The 21,076-nt window shown below is 32.5% G+C and overlaps 1 protein-coding gene across 1 annotated transcript; it reads left to right on the top strand.

Annotated features, from left to right (window-relative positions):
- The first annotated feature begins 15,942 nt into the window (after positions 1-15,942).
- LOC124889622 (filament-like plant protein 2) lies at positions 15,943-16,898 on the top strand. The gene is made up of 3 exons (XM_047401591.1): positions 15,943-16,249; positions 16,418-16,711; positions 16,819-16,898. Exons 1-3 carry the CDS (start codon positions 15,943-15,945, stop codon positions 16,896-16,898), a joined length of 681 nt encoding a protein of 226 aa, XP_047257547.1.
- Positions 16,899-21,076: the final 4,178 nt, after the last annotated feature.

The raw sequence follows: 21,076 nt of genomic DNA, 5'->3' as shown, positions 1-21,076 counted from the left end.
TTAACAATGTTGATAAATAAAAATAATATTGTGAATGAAGTCTAAAAATATCGTCCCTACAAGTAGTTCTTGGAATACCATTAAACATAAGATTATAAATTGCTTGAATATAATGAATAAAGGCATCAAAAGAAGGAAAACTAAAAGGAAAACAACCCACAACTACCATTTTAGCTATTTCTTCCCGGTCCCTCAATTTATTATACTTCTTCATTACTTGATCGGTTGTTGGGTCCATTTTAGTTTGCGTTGGCCCACCAACATCTGCACCACCTTGTGCAATATTTTACTCTCTTTCGTGATTATCACTTATATGTCTCATTAACGTACCCGTACCCCCTTGCTTACCTTCTCTTTTATGCTTATATATTTGTTGATAAATATTGCATTGCACCTCAATATCTGATATACGTTTAAAAAATTATCATGCAATACTAGTTGGTTTACGAGCTCATGGGGCACGGGGAGGACGGGAAGGGAGATTAACCGATTCTAATCTAACGTTAGCATTTCCTACTGCGAGTGTCTCACCAATACTTTCATCATCTTTGTCTAAATTAATCGCATCTATTTTATTTTCTTCTTCTGTAGCATAATTTTCCTGAGCTTCTACATAATCCATATCGTGGGCACCTACACCTAAAGGTATACCTATTTTTTCCTCAAAAGGTTGACTAAGCAGTGCCAGAGGCACACAGGTATATCTACTACTTGAACTACCTCTACCGCTAGTAATTTATTTTTTACTACCACTACCACTTTCAAGATAAAAAGATTTAATACCTTTAGTAGCGAGGTTTCTTAATTTATCCATAATATAAATTAAACTAAAAAAATTCAAAATAAACAAATATAATAAAATTAAATATTCAACAATTAATACACTAAATAAAAATTAAACGTAAGATATGGAATGACAATACCAAATTTTAGAAGTATCTGAAGGTTGTGACTTCAGAAACTTTCACTCGTACTTTGAATCTACAAAATTAAAAAATTAAAGTGAGCACTTTAGGAAATATATAGAATATTTGAGAATTGAAAATTGAGATTTGAGAGAGAATAAAATTTGAGAGAATGAAAAATTGTGTGAAAAATAATTTGAAAGTGTAGGGTATATATAGGAAATTTTTTGGGATTAAAAAAATATTTTCAATGAAAAGAATTTTTTTTTAAAGTGAGCATTTAGCTGTTTTGGTCTCCCAACGATCATATAGTCGTTGGGCCCAACAGCTATAATGGCCCAAATGGCCATTTTTAGAATTTGGCCATTTTAAAAAAAATTGTGTTATCCCGGTCGGGCCAATTAACCAGCTGGCCTGGACCGGTTTTGGTCTGGGTCGGGTTAACCGAACCCCAAAAAAATAACCCAACCCGAGACTCGATACCCTATAGCCCATGGGCTGATCGAGCTGGGTCAAATTGGGCTAGGTTAGTATGGTGGGTTGGGCTGGGCTGGTTTGGGTTGGGGAAAATTGACCCAATTGACAGTCTTAGCCCATGGTAGTGGTCGTAGGGTAGCTCAGCCAGTTGGTGGTAGTGGATAGTGCTATGCTATACTCGCCAGAGAGGTAGAGGCTTCTGATACTGTGATCATAAGTACTGTCCCCATTTGTTTCAGATTTACATCTATTTTATTTAACCGGAGATAGACTTACTCCTATGTGTCTGCATATTTTGTTTTGGGTTTTGATTTTATTACTGATCCTCTTGCTATGAATATTCATGTATCTACCCGAGTAGAAGATTCTTTAGTGGTGGATCGGGTGTACCGATCTTGTATTATGAGTTTTGTTGGGCGTGAAACTTGGGTAGATTTGCTTATCTTAGATATGGTTGATTTCGACGTCATCTTGGGTATAAATTAGTTGCCTCCTTTTCGTGTTGTCCTAGTTATTATGCTAAGACTATAACTTTAGCCTCACCGAGTGTGCCAAAGATAGCTTGGAAAGGTGCGCTTCATTCGGGTCCTAAGTTGGTTATATCTTATGTTCAGGCTCGTCGATTGGTTGAGAGGGGATGTTTACCATAATTGGCTTATACTTGTGATACTAGTATGGTTTCAACTCCTTCTTTGGATTTTGTTCGTGTTGTCCGTAATTTTATGGATGTGCTCCCTATGGATTTTCTTGGTATAATGATATTGATTTTTAAGCTGGGCACCAAGCCTATTTTTATTCCTCCTTATAAGATGGCCCTAGATGAGTTAAAGAAATTCAAGTATCATTTACACGAGTTGTTGGATAAAGGATTTATCAGACCTAGTGTGTTGACATAGAGTACGCTTGTCTTGTTTGTAAAGAAGAAGAATGGATCCATGTGGATGTGTATCAATTATCCATAGTTGAACAAGGTGACAGTTAAGAATAAGTATCCTCTTTCTCATATTGATGATTTGCTTGATCAGCTTCAGGGTGTCGTTGTGTTTTCGAAGATTAATTTGAAATCCAAGTATCACCAGTTGAGGATTAGAGCTTTAGATATTCCAATGATAGCTTCTCAGACTCGATATGGTCATTATGAGTTCGTAGTCATGTTCTTTGGGTTGACAAATGCCCCAAACGCATTCATGGAGTTGATGAACTAGGTATTTTGGCTGTATCTTGACTCTTTTATTATTGTGTTTATAGATGATATCTTGGTTTATTCCAAGAGTGAGGCCGATCATGAGGAGCATTTGCGGATTGTGCTTCAGATATTAAGAGGTGAGAAGTTGCATGCCAAGTTCTCTAAGTGTGAGTTTTGGTTAGAGTCTATTTCTTTCTTGGGTCATGTGGTGACTAAGAAGGGTATTATGGTTGATCCAGCCAAGATTGCAGCGGTTTATGATTGGGCTAAGTTTATTTTGCCCACTGATGTTTAGAGTACTGTTGGCTTGGCAGGTTATTATCAGCATTTTTTGGAGGGTTTTTCATATATTGTAGCTTCATTAACCAAGTTGACTTAGAAGAAGATTTCCTTTCAATGATCTAATTTTGTGAGGTGAGCTTCCAAAAGCTCAAGAATTTATTAATTTCAGCTTTTATCCTGACTTTTCCCAAGGAGGGTGTGGGTTTTACCATCTTTTTTTATGTTTCAGGTGTTGGGTTAGGTGTTGTGTTGATGTAGAAGGGTAAGGTGATTGTGTATGTTTCTCATCAGTTGAAGCTGCATGAGAAAAATTACCCTACTCATAATTTGGAGTTGTGTACAGTTGTTTTTTCTTTGAAGTTATGTAGGCACTACTTATATGGAGTCCATTGTGAGGTTTTCTCAAATCATTGTATCCTTTAGTACTTCTTCACCCAGCGAGATCTTAATATGAGGCAGTGACATTGGCTTGAGTTGATTAAGTATTATGACTTGACTATTCTACATCATTCGAGCAAGGCTAATGTGGTTTCACATGCCTTGAGCCAGAAATTAGTTAGCATAGGTATATTGGTGCATCTTTTGAACCAGGAGAGGCCTCTGGCCTTAAAGGTTCAGTCTTTATCTAACCAGATAGTTAGGCTTGATATTTCAACACTTGGGCATGCTTTGGCATTTAAGGAGTCTAGGTCTTCTTTGATGGAATAGATTCGAGATCATCAGTTTGATATTATTGGATTGAGGTTTATTCAGGATAAGGTGTTAAATGGTGAGGCTAAGGAAACCTCACTTAATTGATATGAGGTTTTGAGGAATAGAGGCCAAGTTTACATACCGAGAGTGAGTGATTGTATTAGATTGATTTTGGAGGAGGCCTACTGCTATTGGAATTCCATCCATCTATGAGTGACTAAGATGTATCGTGACTTGAGATAGCATTACTAGGGGGTGGTATGAGGAAGGATGTAGCAGACTTTATAGCTAGTTGCCTATGTTGCCAGTAGGTGAAGGTCGGGCATTTGAGACCTGGTGGATTGCTTTGGGGATTACCCATTCATGGGTAAAAGTGGGAACGAATCACTATGGGCTTTATGACCGGATTGCCTCATACTTGTCATGGTTTTGATAGCGTTTGAGTCATCCTGGATCAATTGACTAAGTCTACTCATTTCATTCTGGTCTAGATCTCTTTTGGTGCTGAGAGACTGGCCCGTATCTACATTTATGAGATTACCCATCTTCATGGTATGCCACTGTCTATCATTTTATATCAAGGTTCTATGTTCACATCTCACTTTCAAAAGACTTTTCAGGATAAGTTGGGTACTCATGTTGATCTTAGTACTTTTCACCCCCAAACTGTCAGTCAGTTAGAATAGACTAGTCAGATTTTGGAGGATACGCTCCGTGCTTGTGTGATGGATTTTAGTGGTTAGTAGGAGTAGTATTTACCTTAGTTTACTTTACGCATAATAATAAATACTATTTCAGTATTGATATGGATCCTTTTGAGGCTTTTTATGGTAGGCGTTGTCGCTCTCCAGTGGGTTGGTTTGAGGTTTCTGAGGTTAGGCCTCGAGGTACGGACTTGCTTCGTGAGTCTTTGGGTAGAGTTTCGATCATTCAGGATAGACTTTGAGCGAATTAGAGTAGGGAAAAGTGTTACGAAGCTCATAGTTTTTGTGCCTTGAGATTTGGTATTGGTGATCGTGTTTTACTTCAAGTTTCACCAATAAAAGTTGTGATGAGGTTTGGGAAAAGGGGCAAGCTTAGTCCCAGTATATTGGTCCATTTAAGATTCTTCAGACTGTTGGTGATGTGGCTTATGCGTTAGCCTTGCCCGTAGACTTATCAGTTGTTCATCAAGTTTTTCATGTTTCCATGTTTCACCATTACATTTTGGATAGGTCCCATGTAATTTGTTAGGAGTCGGTTCAGTTAGAGGAGAGATTGTCTTTTGTTGAGGAGCCGGTCTCCATATTGGCTAGGGATGTTTGATGATTTTTCTCTAAATTTATTCTTATAGTTAAGGCCCAGTGGAGGCATCAACCTATATATGAGGCTACTAGGGAGGTCGAGTTGATATGCGTAGTTTTTATCCCCAACATTTTACTGATTCGAGTATTTCTCTTGCCTTAAGTTCAAGGACAAACTAGATTTTTAGTGGTGGATGATGTAACGACTCAAACTTTGATAATTATGTGAAATATGTGTTTTTGTATGATATAATCATTTCACCCCTCCCAGTGGTTGTGTTGTGGTGTTTCTAGGGTGTGGAAATGATTGGCATGGTTTCTGATACATTTTAGTGTGTTTTATGCAATATTGTGATTTTTGGTAGCTTTGAGAGCCTTATAGTTAACTTCAGTCAACATCTTTTGATTTGTGCATCGGATGACAAAATAAACTGTGCCAGCAGATTCAGAACATCATTTTAGGGTGGTAACATGGTTGGTATGATTTTATGGCTTTTAAATCTCATTTGGACCTTTGATTCGGAAAGTTGTGAATTTGAGTTTCGGTGGTCAACTTTGTGAAAATAATATTTTTTCAAAAATATAATATTGTCATTGAATCCGAAGCATCAAATTTGATAGGGTAGCATAGTTTGTTTGTGTTCACAAAATTTCAAATGAATCCCTAGGGGCTCGCAAAGACTTGAAATGCACCAAGTCCTCAGCCGGTGCACCCGCGATCGCGAAGCTAGTATCGCGATAGAGATTGGGCATGTAGGTTAACTGTTGCAATCGCGACACCCTTTCCACGATTTTGATACCCATGTCAGCCAGGTACTGCGACAGCAATACCTAGTTCGCGATCATGAAGCCTGGATATAGAAATACCCATGTTTCGTCGTTTTTTTACCATTTTTGAGCTTGGAGCTTAGGGTTTCGTAATTTTGAGCAACTTTCTCCACTTCTAAGATTGGATAAGCTCCATAACACCTATTTCAATTATTTCCTTCAATCTTTATCATCTATTTCTTATTTTAAACTTGGGTTAAAGTATGAAATTTGGGAATTTTGTCCCGTAAGGCGTAAAAATTATATTTCTCCAATTTAAACCTCGATTTCAAACCTTTTTCACTTGAATGAGTTTCTAACCCTATAATTAGCAGTTTTATCTCAATTTCATCTTTGAAACAACTTCACTTCTTGATTTTTAACTTAATTTTGGGAACTTTTAGCCGATAAAGCTTGAAAATGGTTTTTCTTTGATTTGGACCTCTTTTTTAACTTGTTTTCACTTGGGTTTTCAATTGTAGACTCCTAAAAATATGGAAAATACTTTTTTGAAATAAAGTTATAATTTTATCCTTCTTTATCAAAAATTCATTTTGAGGGTCAGTTTTGACCCCGACTTGATACAAGGCAATATGGGTATCACCGACTTTCTTTTGATGCATAGATTCTATATTTCTATGTTTTAATTAATTTTGGGACCATTTGTGCAGAGTGAGGCTTTAGGATGTAAGGTTTTTGTTCCGTTTTTTATATTTGACGTAGGTTATGGCTTAACTCTTTCAAACTGGGATGAGTAGTTAATTTTGATACAAAAGCATGTTAAGGGTGTAGGAAATAATCAAGAAAAAGGGATATCTTATTGTGTTGTGCCCTTGTGGGGTCTTATATCTGATGTATTTCATAGTCTTGAGATATTATGTGCTATGTGTGACCATGTGGGATCCTATCTAATATTGATAGCGTATATGTATGAAAATAATCATATTTTGTTTGATGAAAAGACTATTGTGTTACCAACTGTGTATTATGATGCGTTCATTCTCTATTGGCATATGAATCATGTTGATTTTCATGGATGGTTGAAAATATTAAATGGATATTTGGCTCACTTGGTTGGTATATTGGTTGGATATGGAAATACTCATTGTGTTTAGTTGTGAGCATTACATCCTTATATTATGTATATTCATGAGACATTGTTACCACTGTAGAATACTAGAAACACTGCCTTTTTCTGACAGAAAATATGACATCTTATAAAACCTTCCACGAGGGATGTACCGGGGAGGAGATATGGATATGGATTGTATACGAGTTAACGAACCCCTCATGGGTTCTACGTGGAAAAGCTTTAGCTCTTTAGGTTTATACGGAGGTTGTACGACAGTTTTAGAGGTTGTGCGATGACCTCGTGCATTACATCATCATCATCATCATTATTTTCATTGTAATTACTTTATTATACTTGTGATGTGAGTATATTTCTGCCTTGACTTGTTACCTATCCATTTATTATATTTTTCTTTACTTGTACTTGATGTTCATATACATGTTGTCCTTTTGTGCTTATTTTTATATGGTATAATGTATACTTGTGGTCCTTTCTGGTGTTTGTTGTATTATATGTGAGTATTATAGAATTGTAAGTGCAAGCGATATGGGCTACTGTTGTGGTACATTTTTTGATTACAGGTAACATGTCCTTAGTGAGTATTTTGTATGCTGTATTATCTACTTTATTCAGTCGACCCATGATACCTATTGAGTACGAGTGGATCGTACTCATTCCCACTGAGCCCTTTCGGTGCAGATCCATGGGCGATATTTGGATCTTTACGAGGTAGCGATGGATTTCATGCATTTGGAGTCTACTACTACCTCTTCTAGTTAAACTATGTTTTTATTACTATTCGGGAACAGACTTATTCCTATGTATTACATTTTTCTTAGTTGTACTAGTAATTCTTACACTGTGACACTTGGTTTTGGGAGTTATGATATTATTGTTTATGCTTCTTTCCGTTTTTGTTATATTGATTATGGTTTGGCTTCATTCTAGGAGCCTTGTCTTGAGTTTTGAATGTGAATTTCTCTTTTGTATCAGTTTGTGTGATGGGCTTACTTATCAGGGTTCGCCATAATAAGTGTCATCCTGACCCTTAAATTTTTGGATTGTGAAAAAATTGTAACTAGAAATTATAGGGAAAAAAAAGAAATTAAAGCATATACGAACACAAAAATCAATGAACTAAAAATTGTGATATTTTGAACTAAAAATTGTGATATTTTTCTTACTCTTTTTTTTCTATGTTGTATCTTTGATGGCTATGAAGTGACATTTGTGTGATTATTGTATTGAGAAAAGGGTGTTATGCTTTAGTAACATTTTCATGAGATCCTGGTGACAGAAGATTTCTCTTGAAAAGAAATAGTTGAAGCAGTAAAGTCTCGTCTGCTATTTATCTTTGGAAAAGATTTATTTAATTTGTTCTTTTCAAAAAACATATTTAGTGAACAAATTTGGACACAATATGTGCATGCCCAAAAATGTACGGATAATTTAGTATATTTTCATTTTCACCTATTTAATACTAATTGTAAAAGAAAAGAAGTAAAGTAGTGGACTAAATGCATCAAACTAATGAAATTCGAAAAAAATAATATTTTTTGAAATTTGGAAATTAGGGCTACATTTGGACACAAATCTAAATTAAGACTATTTTTTGAGTTTTGAAAAATTGAATAATTCTATGTCACAAATAATTTTTTTTTAATTTTATGACGAAATAAGTGGCGGATTGAGGATTTAAGAATCGTGGATGCTTATTTTTTTTTTTTAACATAAGTTGCTAGCAATGACATAGTATAAATGCATAATTATTTAAATACAATATTTAAATAAAAGTAAAACTAAGATTACCAAAAGAGACTGGCAATCTCAAGTTTCATACAAAAAAGACTTTTGGTCACAAGTCCAAATCCAAAAAAAAGACTTCTAATCATAGGACACAAATTACAATTGTGCTCGACGACTTTTCATATTTTGGAAATGATGAATAATAGCATCATTTCTTACAGTCACAAATATCTTGAGATCTACATAGAAAACGACCATTTAAAAATCATCACCTATACTGTTGCGGAGTTCGTATTGATGTAATTCATGAAAGAGAAAGTTCATTCCACAAAAGCAGTAGTAACAGGAAGAAAGAGAGTCGACCTGATAAACAAATAAACAAGAGGTCAAATCTGTTGCAATTCTAATTCTACCAATACTTTAGAAAGATCAATAATTTCCTTCATATTGAAAAATCTCTTATCAGAACCTCAAACATGTGTCATAAAATCATCAAGTTGACAATTGAGATCTCGAATTTAGTTGTTATCAAACTCATTCGGATAATATTCCGTCAACCTCATTATTTTTTAATTATAAAAATTACCAAATGACTTAGATGGATGTAAATAAGTCACACCAAAAAGTAAGTCAGTACTCACAATATCGAGACGATTATTAAGCTCTTGAAGCAGAAAATAACAACACAAAACCTCCCAACACGGAAATAATGAGAACATGTAACCAAGACCTCTATGCATCTACTCATCAGGAATGCAGTGAGCATTCATTTTCGATATCACTATCTCATATTTATCAAAAAAATCATCCCGTAATGGTTTCAATCCACTATCCCTTATCCTTTGCAGTTCTTGCTTGGCAGTATTGAGCAGTCCCAAAGCATTGACAATATCTTAATCCATCTTTAGTAATAAGGAGTTCAAATAATTTTTCATTATTGAAAGTTTCAACATCAAGTGTAGCATAAAAGCAAAATCAAACCCCTTAATCGTATTCTCAGGAGTTTCAGCATTAAGTCTGTCAAGATAGTTTGGACACTCACGTGCAGCATATTCAAGCACATAAAGAATTGATGAAAATGTGTCAATGAAGTTCTCTAATGTCTTATAGTGAGAACCCAAGGAATATCAGATGACCATTGAAGCCCATGTTCTTTATTTAGTGCCCGTCCTGTGTGAACTTTATCAAAATTGAGCAACCCCTCTAACTTTTCAGCTTGATGTTGTCTTAGCAAATTCCTGTGCTTATAAGATCTTCCAATAATACTCAACACATTACTATCTAAAAAATCATTCACATCTATTTTTTATTCACAAGAATCACAAGTGTTTAACTCAATTGGTAAGCAAAAAAATGAGTAGAATATGCAAATGGAGTATCACACAAAATTAAACTCTTAAGACCATTTAGTTCTCCTTGCATGTTGCTAGTACCACCAAAATCTTGTCCACATATTTGGGACGGACTTAATAAGTGATTTGAAAGAAAAGAGTAGATTGACTCCTTCAATCATCGTGTAGATGTATCACTAACATAAACAATATCAATAAATCACTCTATCACTTCACCTTTTCTGTCAATGTATCGCAGAACAAGTGTCATTTGCTCTTTATGTGATACATCTTTTGACTCATCAACTATCCTGAAATAATCACCATCTAAACCTTACGTGATAGCTTTGATTTTTTCTTTTGGACAAGCATCAATAATATTTTTTTGAATTTTTGAAAAACACATCATTTTATTTTTGGTGTATTTTCTAAAATAATGCTCCCATCATTCTAATCCATGTTACCATACCACAACAAAATTTTAATAAATACATCTTTATTTGTAGATGATACACTCTCATCATGACCACGAAATGACAATCTCAATTTCAAAAAAAAAATTGCCACATTAATTGAAGCATCCAAGCGACGATGAGAATCATTTTTTCTTTCTCAGAATGCTTGTCAAAAGATGTGAGAACAGATTGTAATTGATTCATCAAATCAATCATCATGTTGAAACACTTGTTGTGGATGCTATTAACCTCTCCAATATGAGTTTTGAATTTCTCCAAAGCTTTATTCCAACCCTTAAAGTTATTTTGCATAAAAACATCTCCTATTTTTCCACGAACTTCATGCTCATTTTTAAACAAATAGCAACACAAACAATAAGCAACATCTTTTCATATACTGTATTTCAACCACTTGAAATATTGACCTTTCAACCAGCTAGGATGAAACTTACGCATTATTATTTTCTTCTTCTCAAATTAAATTTTCAAAAAAGTGTGATCCTTAGGCTGACAAGGCCCTTTTTGAACATAATATCTTCTAACTTCATTATTAGAATCATATTCTAATATAGGTATTCTTTCTACCAGATCGACTTTTAAATATTCAAATTTATTATTTGAAGGAGTTGTGTCTCTTTGAACTTCTGAAGGAGTGGATGAAGCAATGGGTGGAATAGTAGTACTAGAGTTTGGTTGTCCTTTATTTGATCTAATGACAAACTTACTTGATTCACATAGATTTATGATAATTTCTGCAAAACAGGAGTCAATTAGTACTCCTTACAAGCACAATCATTCTCATATTAAAAAAAATAAATTATGTGCCAACTACAAAAAATTATTGTAAAGAAATTTTTCATATATTTTTGCTTGATTTAATAAGTAGTATCATTGAATTATTTGTTAAATTCAGTGAATAATTAAATTAAATTAAATTTATAACTAAACTTGAGTAGTTAAACCCATTAACTGAAAGTAGCAAAACTCTAATAATATAATAGTCAATAAATTTATATATGAGACTATTATAATAATCAAAATAAACTGTAGAAGATCGGTGAAAAAATTTAAGTCCTTAACTTGTAATGTGTGAGAAAAATAATATCATAGAAAAATTCAAAACAAAACCATGATTTAAATTAACTATAAAGAAAATTAATATACCTGCATTTTGAGATTAATGGATAAAAATAAAATTAAAAAAATGGGAGAAGGAGATATAAATTTGATGCTCGAAGCTTGATTTTTTCGTTTCTGGGGAGAATTACTACTGTTAATAAGAGTGAAGAAGCAGCCAACTCTTCGTCAACATGCCTGCTTCTTCACCTGCTTCAGCTGCTCCATGATTTTACTATATTATCCCTAATTAATTATTTTGAGTTATTTATCTATAAGAAAATTAATAATATTTCATTTTAAAAAAGGTAAAATAGACATTTATGACATGTCTGTTTCAGCTGCTTCAATCGTAGTTTTATTATATCACCTCAAATTAATTATTATAAGTCATCTAGGTATTAAAAAATTAATAATATTTAATAAATAATACAATAGATATAAATGATAAATTAATTCTTGATGTTTTAAATTAACATCTTATATGAGACTCATTTAAAAAAATTCACAATTATCTTTGCTCCATGATTTTACTATATTACCCCTTATTAATTATTGTAAGACATTTACATATAAGAAAATTAATAATATTTAATTAAAAAAAAAAGGTAAAATAGACATTTATGACATGTCTACTTCAGCTGCTTCAACCGTAATTTTACTATATCACCCCTAATTAATTATTATAAGTTATTTAGATATTAATAATTTAATAATATTTAATAAAAATAAAATTAACATAAAATGATAAATTAATTCTTGATGTTTTAAATTAACATGACATCTTATATGAGACTTATTTGATTTTTTTCACAACTATTTTCTTATTGTAATTTTGCTATATCACTTCTAATTAGGAATTATAAGTCATTTAGGACATATCCAATTCGCTACTTCAATCATAAAATTTGATTGACTCTCGAATTTATTTCAGTGCTACTTAAATTGGAATAGAATAAAAAGTATTATAAATCATAATAATTAAATAATTAAATTATTTTAAGAATATAATTGACTATCAATGCCACAAAAATTGGGATAAAGAGGGTAATTTATATTATTTGAAAATTACATAAAAATATTATAAATTACAATAGCTAACAATTTAAAATATTTAAAAACATATTAAGAATCTAATTGATTATCTAAATTATATTTGCGTCATATAAATTCGGGATAGTTTTGGTGCTTTATAATTTGCATGTTTTATTGTTTTAATTTAGTAATTTATTGATCCAAATGATCTTTTTGAATTTAACATGTTTTGAAAATTTAGTACTTTGTTTATTTTAATTTATTTACTTTATTTTGGTAAAATATTAAATATTTAAAAATTCTGCAAAAATAATAATTATAAGTCATAAGTATTAGCATCTTATAACATTTTAAAAACATATAGTAAAAAATATGATTGACTTTTGAAATTCTAATAGTGTCACATAAGTTGCGATAAAGCAAGTAACATAAATTATTTGAAATTAGATTAAAAGATAGTAAAATCACAAAGATTAACAACTTAAAATATTTTAAAAAATATATTAGTAAAAAAAAATTGATTGACTTACTAAATTCTAAAATTGGGATAAAGCGAGTAACATAAATTACTAAATTACATAAAAGATACTATAAATCACAATGATTAGCAATTAAAGTGTTTAAAAATTTGTATTAACAAAAATTTGACTGACACTGCAAATGCTATTTGTGTTATATAAATTAAGATAGCGTAAACAACATATATTGGGCCCGTACTGACATGGGCTACAGTATCTAGTAGTTTAATATTTTGATAGAAGTGGAACACTTATGTTTTTCTTTAACATTTTAAACAGAGTAGGAAAAGTAAAAAAAAAAAGAAAAAAATACAAAAAGTAGCATACTTAAGACTATAATTACAATAAATAGCAACACTTTTGTAAAATTACAGTTTATAGCAAAAATAGCATTATTTCACTCATTAACTAGGCAAGTGCAGGTTTTACTCTCACTACTTTATATTTTTCTATTTTCATTCCACTATTTCACCTCCCCCCAATATAGCCATATCTTTTACCCCTTTTTTTCATCTTATTTTTTTATTATTTTATTTTTTTATTTTATTTTATTTCATTTTGTTATTTCCACTTTCTTTTCTCTCTTCTATTTCTCTTCTTTTTTTTTCTTTTTCATTTTTTTTATTTTTTGTTTTCGTTTTTTTTTCTTTTTCATATTTGAAGATAATTATCTCCATGATCTTCAAGATTTCAATATAAAATATCATTACTGTCTTTCACTTTCTTATATCTCTACCTTTTTTTTTCTTATTAGTTTTTTTTCATCTTATTTTTTATTATTTTATTTTTTATTTTTTATATTTTTCTTCCTACTTTATTTTCTCTCTTCAATTTCTCTTTTTTTTTCCTTTTTCATTTTCTTTTTTGCTTTCTCATATCTTTTTTTTTTCTATTTTCATTTTGTTCTTCTTTTTTCTATTTTATTTTGTTTCATTTTTTTCTTTTAGTTTTATTCTTCTATTTCTCTTTCTTCATTTTTTTTTCTTTTTCACTTATCTTTTTTTTGTTTTTATATTTTTATTTTTTCCCCTTTTTTTTTACTTTTCCATCTCTAACTTTTATTTTGAAATGACAAATATGAATATCACATACACATATTCAAAAAAAATACAAAATAAATAGCCATACAGATCTGGATATGTATTTCAGTACAAAACATACATATGTACTTACGAAATACATATCACATTCATATTAAACAGTAACAAACATAACTATACCATAAGTCTTCATATGTATTTGCGACATACAAAGGTAATTCATATAAAATAAGAATATACATATGGATCAAGTATGTATTCTGTAAATACATATGCAGAGCTATATGTATTTTATACGGTGTTGGATTTGTCACTACTAGAAACTTAAATTTTTTATGGCCAGTGTAATCAAAAAGTGGTCGAAAATTAAGGTAGTTCCAACTACTTTCTGACTGCTTGAAGGTAGTCGGAATATAACTTGTTGGAAAAACATTTTCGACTACTGTAGTCGAAAATTTCCGACTACGTTAGTCGAAAATAGTCGAATATTTAATAAAAATTTATTTAATAATTATAAATATTTTGACTACTGTAATTGAAAATTTAATAAATAATTATTTAAAAATTATAAATATTTCGACTACAGTAGTCTGAAATTTAATAAAAATTATTTAATAATTTTAATGATTTCGAATACTGTAGTCGAAAAATTAATAAATAATTATTTATTAATTATAATCATTCTGACTACTGCAGTCGAAAAATTAATAAATAAATATTTAATAATTATAATTATTTTGACTACTTTAGTCAGAAATTTAATAAATAATTATTTAATAATTATAATTATTTCGACCACTGTAGTCAAAAATTTAATAAATAATTAATTAATAATTATTATTATTCCGACCACTGTAGTCGAAAAATTAGTAAATAATTATTTAATAATTATAATTATTTAATAATTATTATTATTTAATAAATATTTATTTAATAATTATTATATTGCATTAGCTTACACTGCTTTTAGATTATAAACGACATAACTAATGTATTTTTCACAACAGGATCAAACAGGACAAAAATTTATAAATACAACCACTTTAAACCGTTCAAAACAAACATCAAATCAAATAGTTTAAATATCTAAATGTCACAACCAAAAATAAAAACAATAACTACATTCTAATTATCATCAGATTCATTATCTTCCTCGTCATGAAATACTTGCGGCATGTGCTTCTTAACCAACTCCTCCAATTTATCAAAGTTAGAAAACTTAGCATCGGTCGCTGCATATTTCTGCGTCAATTCCACAATTTCCTTTTTCATCGCTTCCATTTCTTTCATAGTTTGCAAAGTAGAAGAGGAACTGGGAAACAATGAAGGACTACTCGGGGATTGGAGATCCCCTGTCCCGTAGGTTCTACCTTTCTTTGGACCACCTACCATAGTTGTCCATATATTATTTAGCTCTGCGGATGATGGTTAGACCATGGTACCATCCTCTAAAGTACGTTGGGTTTGACGTCACTCTTCTATGCTTTTTTGAAATTTTTCTTGAAAGAAAAACTATTTGTTAGTATGTAAACAAGTAAAGTTGAGTAATAATAAAACAATGTATGTAAAATTATTATCTTACATATGCATTCTTAGCACGTGTTTCTACCCAATCTCCTCTTGTACCGTCCTTGTTTTTCTTTCTATGTGTCTCTTCATAGACATCAATAAAAGGGCGCTCTTTTCCCCTATTTTCATATTCCTGCAAAATTTTAGAAAAAGAGATAATGCAAGTTGAGATCCAAACTCTTTTGCAGCTTGAGCTGAAGGTGCTTAATGAAGTCAAATCCTAATTGTAGTATTTAGTAGTTGAAGTCTAAAATGGAGAATTTAATTGTTCTACGCAACTGGATGATAGCATGGTATATAAATGTCTGGCAGTTAGGTATTTGCTTTTGATATTTCTTAAAGATTGGAGAAGGATCAAACAAGAACAGATACATATACAAGAAGGACAGTTGGATATTTAGCACCAGAATGGCTAAAGAATGCACCAATGACACCCAAAGTGGATATTTTCAGTTATGGTGTAATGTTATTAGAGATTACATGTGGCAGAAGGCATATTGAGCTTAGCAGGGTAAAGGAAGAGAGCGAAGATGATGAAGGTGATGATTTACTGCTTGTAAATTGGGTTGCAGGTTGCATAAGAAGTGGTAGAACCGAAAAACTTGCAAGGAATGATCCTGGAGTATTGAACGATGTTAAACGACTTGAAAGATTTGTCAAGTTGGGATTGTGGTGTGTCCATCCTGATCCAATTCTTAGACCTTCAATGAAAATGGTTATGCAAATACTTGAAGGCACAATAGAGGTTGGAGTTCCTCCAATGATGGATTAGTGAATGTTTTCTATTATCAAATCATTGACAGGCAAGAGTATGCAAAGGAACATAAAGAAGTTATTGACTTTTTTTTAACACAATAAGTTAATTTTATGATGAATTTGCTATTTGAATTTTATTGTATAAGGATGGGAGAATGTTGAAGTTCATGTATTGATCCAAAAGAGACTAGCTGAGATAGCAAACCAAAAGAACTCAATCCTTGAAGAGCATATCAGTCATCTTGATGGAGCACTTAAAGAGTGTCTGAGACAGCTTCGACAGGCAAGAGAAGAGCAAGAGCAGAATGTCCAGGTTACTGTAGCAAAGACAAGTTGTGAGTTGGAGTCTAGAAAGTCTGAACTCGAAAATAAGCGTCTTCGGCTCCAGTCTCAACTGCAAAGTTTTAAACCTAAAGACAGTAACATCCAAGATCTTCAGTGTAAGCTTGAATATGTGGAGAACTTAAGCTTGAACTTGTTTCCATGTCCGAGGAGCTTAAACTAATGACATTTCAGAGAGACTTAAGCACTGATGATGCTGAAACAGCTAGCAAACAATATCTGGAGAGTGTCAAGAAGGTTGCTAAGCTTGAAAGTATGAAGACAAGTCCAGGAGTAAGGTCATAGAGTATGTTGAGTATAGAGGATAGAGGTTAGATGCATGCAATGGATCTTTATAAAACCAACAGCTAGTGTGATACAAGATCAAGTTCACAACAAAAGAAACAAGCAACAACAAGAGCAAGAAGATGTCAACAATGCTAGAATCGAAATAGGCCACATACGGCTTCACTAGACTTCAAGATGAACAACAACAAGAGCAAGAAGATGTCAACAATGCTAGTGAATCAAAATAGGCCACACAGGGCATTACTAGACTTCAACATGAACAACAACAAGAGCAACAAGATGTCAACAATGCTAGTGAATCGAAATAGGCCACACACGGCTTCACTAGGCTTCAAGATGAACAATAATAGTAAATCGAAAGATCCACACACGGCTTCACTATGTCATAGTTTAGAACATTGAACTAAACCAAACAAATCAAAAATTTAAGCTAATATTACCAATCTTCATCGATGGGTAGCGAAACTCATCAAACCTCCAGTGTCCAATGATCCACCCATTTGAGATGCTCTATTTGCCTTTGCCTGTTCCCTCTTTGCCCTATATTCAGAAGTATCCCATTTTTCCAAGAACTGAACCCACACATTAGCATTCAGCCAACCAGGTTTTTCCAAGTTCCTCCGGGCCTCATACAAGTGTTCTTTGATCTGTTGAGCTACTTTGAACTTGAAAATGCATTGTATTTCATTATCATGACAAGAATTCCAAGCATACTTTGTCTGCAAAATTGTTTAATAGTTGTAAATTCATCATTGATAGCATACTAAAATGGTAAATTCTTTGATTTTGGCTATACCACAAACTGATTCCACATAAGCACTTTGATGTCAAGTCGAATCTCGTTCCAACTACCCCACGACTCCGTGTAAAATGGTTTAATTATTTCTATAACCATATGTCAGCTGCTATATGCGGGAATGAACCTATAATAAAATTATATTAAATTATCTTATTTTTTGAAAATTTTAAAAATTACGAAAAAACATAAGCTTACTTACCCATTACCATCAGGGGCGATAATCAGTCTCTCGTTGCTGTCATATTCTACTACCTCTTTAAATTTTAGAATATGGGAAGCAACTGTTGTAGCATTAGATATTGCAGCACTATCACAGAGAGCTATGTTGATGTACTGGGACCTCTAATTCTCAATCCAGAAAGGCTAGGTATGGATGATGTTGAAGGTACAAATGAAGAGCTACTATGTAGACTATTATGGGGAGAAGAGGGCTGGAACTGGTGGGGCGGTGGGGGCATGAAAAATGTATTTGGTAGTAAAATAGTTGTCCTTGGAGGAGGAATAATATTTGTAGTAGCTGGTTGAATAGTTGTGGTAATAGGTGGTGGTGGTGGTGTTGTATATTGACCCGTGGGAAGATTATCAGGTCCTTTCTTACCTTTCTTACGATGTCCATTACCATGACCTTTTGATTCCATTGATTTTCTTTATTAACCACCTAAAAAAAACCACAAAATGGAGTTAGTCTGTGTTATGGTGCCTAGATATGTTTCTTAGATCAAATGAAAAACAAGGCTATGAAATTATTCATTGTATATAAGGTTGTGGTACAAAAACAGGAATGATTAAGGTTTGTCTATTCAACTTTTACTCAAAAAACAAATGGCAGGGTTGGATCCCACTGTAGTGATATATTACATATACAGAAAAAGTCTAGCACAAATGATAGTTTCAAGTAAGTCATTTTCACCTTGTACAGAAGGAGGAAGCAGTCTGATTCCATATGATGTAGATAGAACAAGCATACAGATGAGTACAGTGTAATAAGAAAATGCAACAAGACAAGCAAATCATGTTACATAGTTACTGGAACTACAAATATTAACAAAGAAAGGACACTATATTGTCAAGAAAAATAGCAAAAAGCAGCAGCTAAAATACAACTCAAGACCTTGTTACAACACATTACTACTATTAATAAAAACTCAATCCTCGTTGCTTATTTCATAGTCATTCATCAATTCTTTCTCATCACTTATTTCATATTCATTCATTGATTCTTCCTCATCACTTGTTTCATTGTCATCAAGTAACTCTTCCTCGCTTATTTCATTATCATCAATTGGATCTTCCTCATCATTTGCCACAGATTTTCCTTCTCCATAATCATGAACATTCAATGTAAGTTTAGAAGATTCAAATTATTCATATAGGCCTTCGTTATACTGCAATTCACCTGCTAATTCATCATCCACCCTTTCTTTAACACTTTAAATGTCATTTCGATACACTACATTTAATGCATCTTCCACTACAACTCTACCCACAGTCTTTGTTTTTATAACTACCCACCATGCAGATTTATTTTTACACAAAGGATAAGGAGCATAATACACTTGTTTCACATTTTGTGCAATGCCAAATGAATTATAGAGTCCATACTCCCTTGTATGCTTAATTTCAACTATTTTGTACTGAGGGTGCACCTTTGTACCTAACCTAGGCGTAGGATCACACCACTTACACCGAAAGAGAACCAATTTTTTCTTTGGCCAACCAACATGATAATCGAGTTCTAAAATCTCGTGAAGCACACCATAATAATCAACACCACCATCACCTTTCACCCAAACCCCAATATTGTTGGTTTTCTTGCCCTTAGAGAAATATTTTGTATAAAATTTGTACCCATTGACAAAGTACTTAGAAAACTTTCTGACTTTAGCATCAGGTCCCCAAGCTATATCACGTAAAAATTAGCCATTTGGGTCATAATTAAGTAGATTATGAACCTATAAAAAGTTTAAAAAAAGTTAGAATTTAAATATACATGAGATTCAACAAAAGTGTAAATCATGTTAAATATTTAAGTTACACTTACATATTCTCTAAACCACACTAAAAACATAGGATAAACAGCAGCATCCCCGTGTAAAGCCACGAAGTAGCTGTCCGACAAAGTTATGACTTTTGTTAATTAAAGCTCAGATAGACCTTGAATGCTTTTCCTTACTATAAATATACTCACTTATAAAAAGGCTGGACCTCAGGACAATTTAATAATACATGTGTTGTAGCAGACTTAAGCTCCGCCTCATTCAAATATCGAAGTGGACCACTTTTCGGACTTTCTTTATCTGGTTAATTGAATATTGAAAATGATGGTGCCGAAGAATCTGTATTGTCTCCATCATCATGCCTATTAGGTCGGTTTCTCAGACATAGTACATCATGTCCAAAATAATATAAACAAAAATAAGAGGTCTTCTTATCCAAATAAGCCTCACATATTGATCCCTTAATTCGGGATCTGTTTTTATTGGTTCGCTTACATTTGCCAATAGTTCTGCATAGTATGATCTTTTAGATGAAATAATGTTCAATTAAAACATATGAAGTTAAATTTTAAAAGTCAATACCTCTCAAAGGGATATATCTATCGACACTGAACAGGCCCTCCAAGTCGCGTCTCTCGTACAAGGTGAATTGGAAGATGCTCCATAACATCAAAAAAACAGGAGAGAAATTTTTGCCAACTTGTTTAAGGTTAAGTGAATATTTATATCCATCATAGATAGGTTATCCTCCCTTAATGTGTTAGAAAATAAATCTTTGAAAAATAAGCTTATCTCTGTTATGGGCTTCTAAATTCTATCGGGCAATGCACAGAATGCAATAGGCATCAATGACTCCATAAAAATGTGACAGTCATGGCTCTTCATAGAGGTTAACTTTCCTCCTTCATGTCAACACACCTAGAAAAATTTGACGTATATCCATCTGGCATTCTCATATTGTTAACCCAATCACAAATCACTCTTCTATCCTCCAAAGTAAATGTGTAACTGGTCTTAGGCTTCTGAATCTTATTGTTTAAGTATGTCAGGTATAACTCACTGCGCCGACAATACTCCTTTAAGTCCATCCTGGCCTTTAAGTTGTCTTTTATTTTGTTACTTACATCCATCACAGTATTAAACAAGTTGTCAAAGAAGTTTTTCTCAATATGCATGGGATCCAGATTATGAGGCAGAAAATTATCCTTCCAGTAATCTAACTCCCAAAATATGCTTCGTTTAGTCCAGTTATGTATAACACCATAACCAGGTATCTTGGATGGTACAGACTCTGTTACCTTAGGCAGATTCCTCACTCTATCCCAAATTTCTTCTCGCGACAAAATTGGAGGTGGCTCCTCAAAATCAGTCTGTTACCT

The sequence above is a fragment of the Capsicum annuum genome, chromosome 12, assembly GCF_002878395.1.
Source record: "Capsicum annuum cultivar UCD-10X-F1 chromosome 12, UCD10Xv1.1, whole genome shotgun sequence".
Classification (NCBI taxonomy): domain Eukaryota; kingdom Viridiplantae; phylum Streptophyta; class Magnoliopsida; order Solanales; family Solanaceae; genus Capsicum; species Capsicum annuum.
The sequence above is the reverse complement of the archived record's forward strand: the minus strand, read 5'-3'. Positions and strand labels throughout refer to the sequence as shown.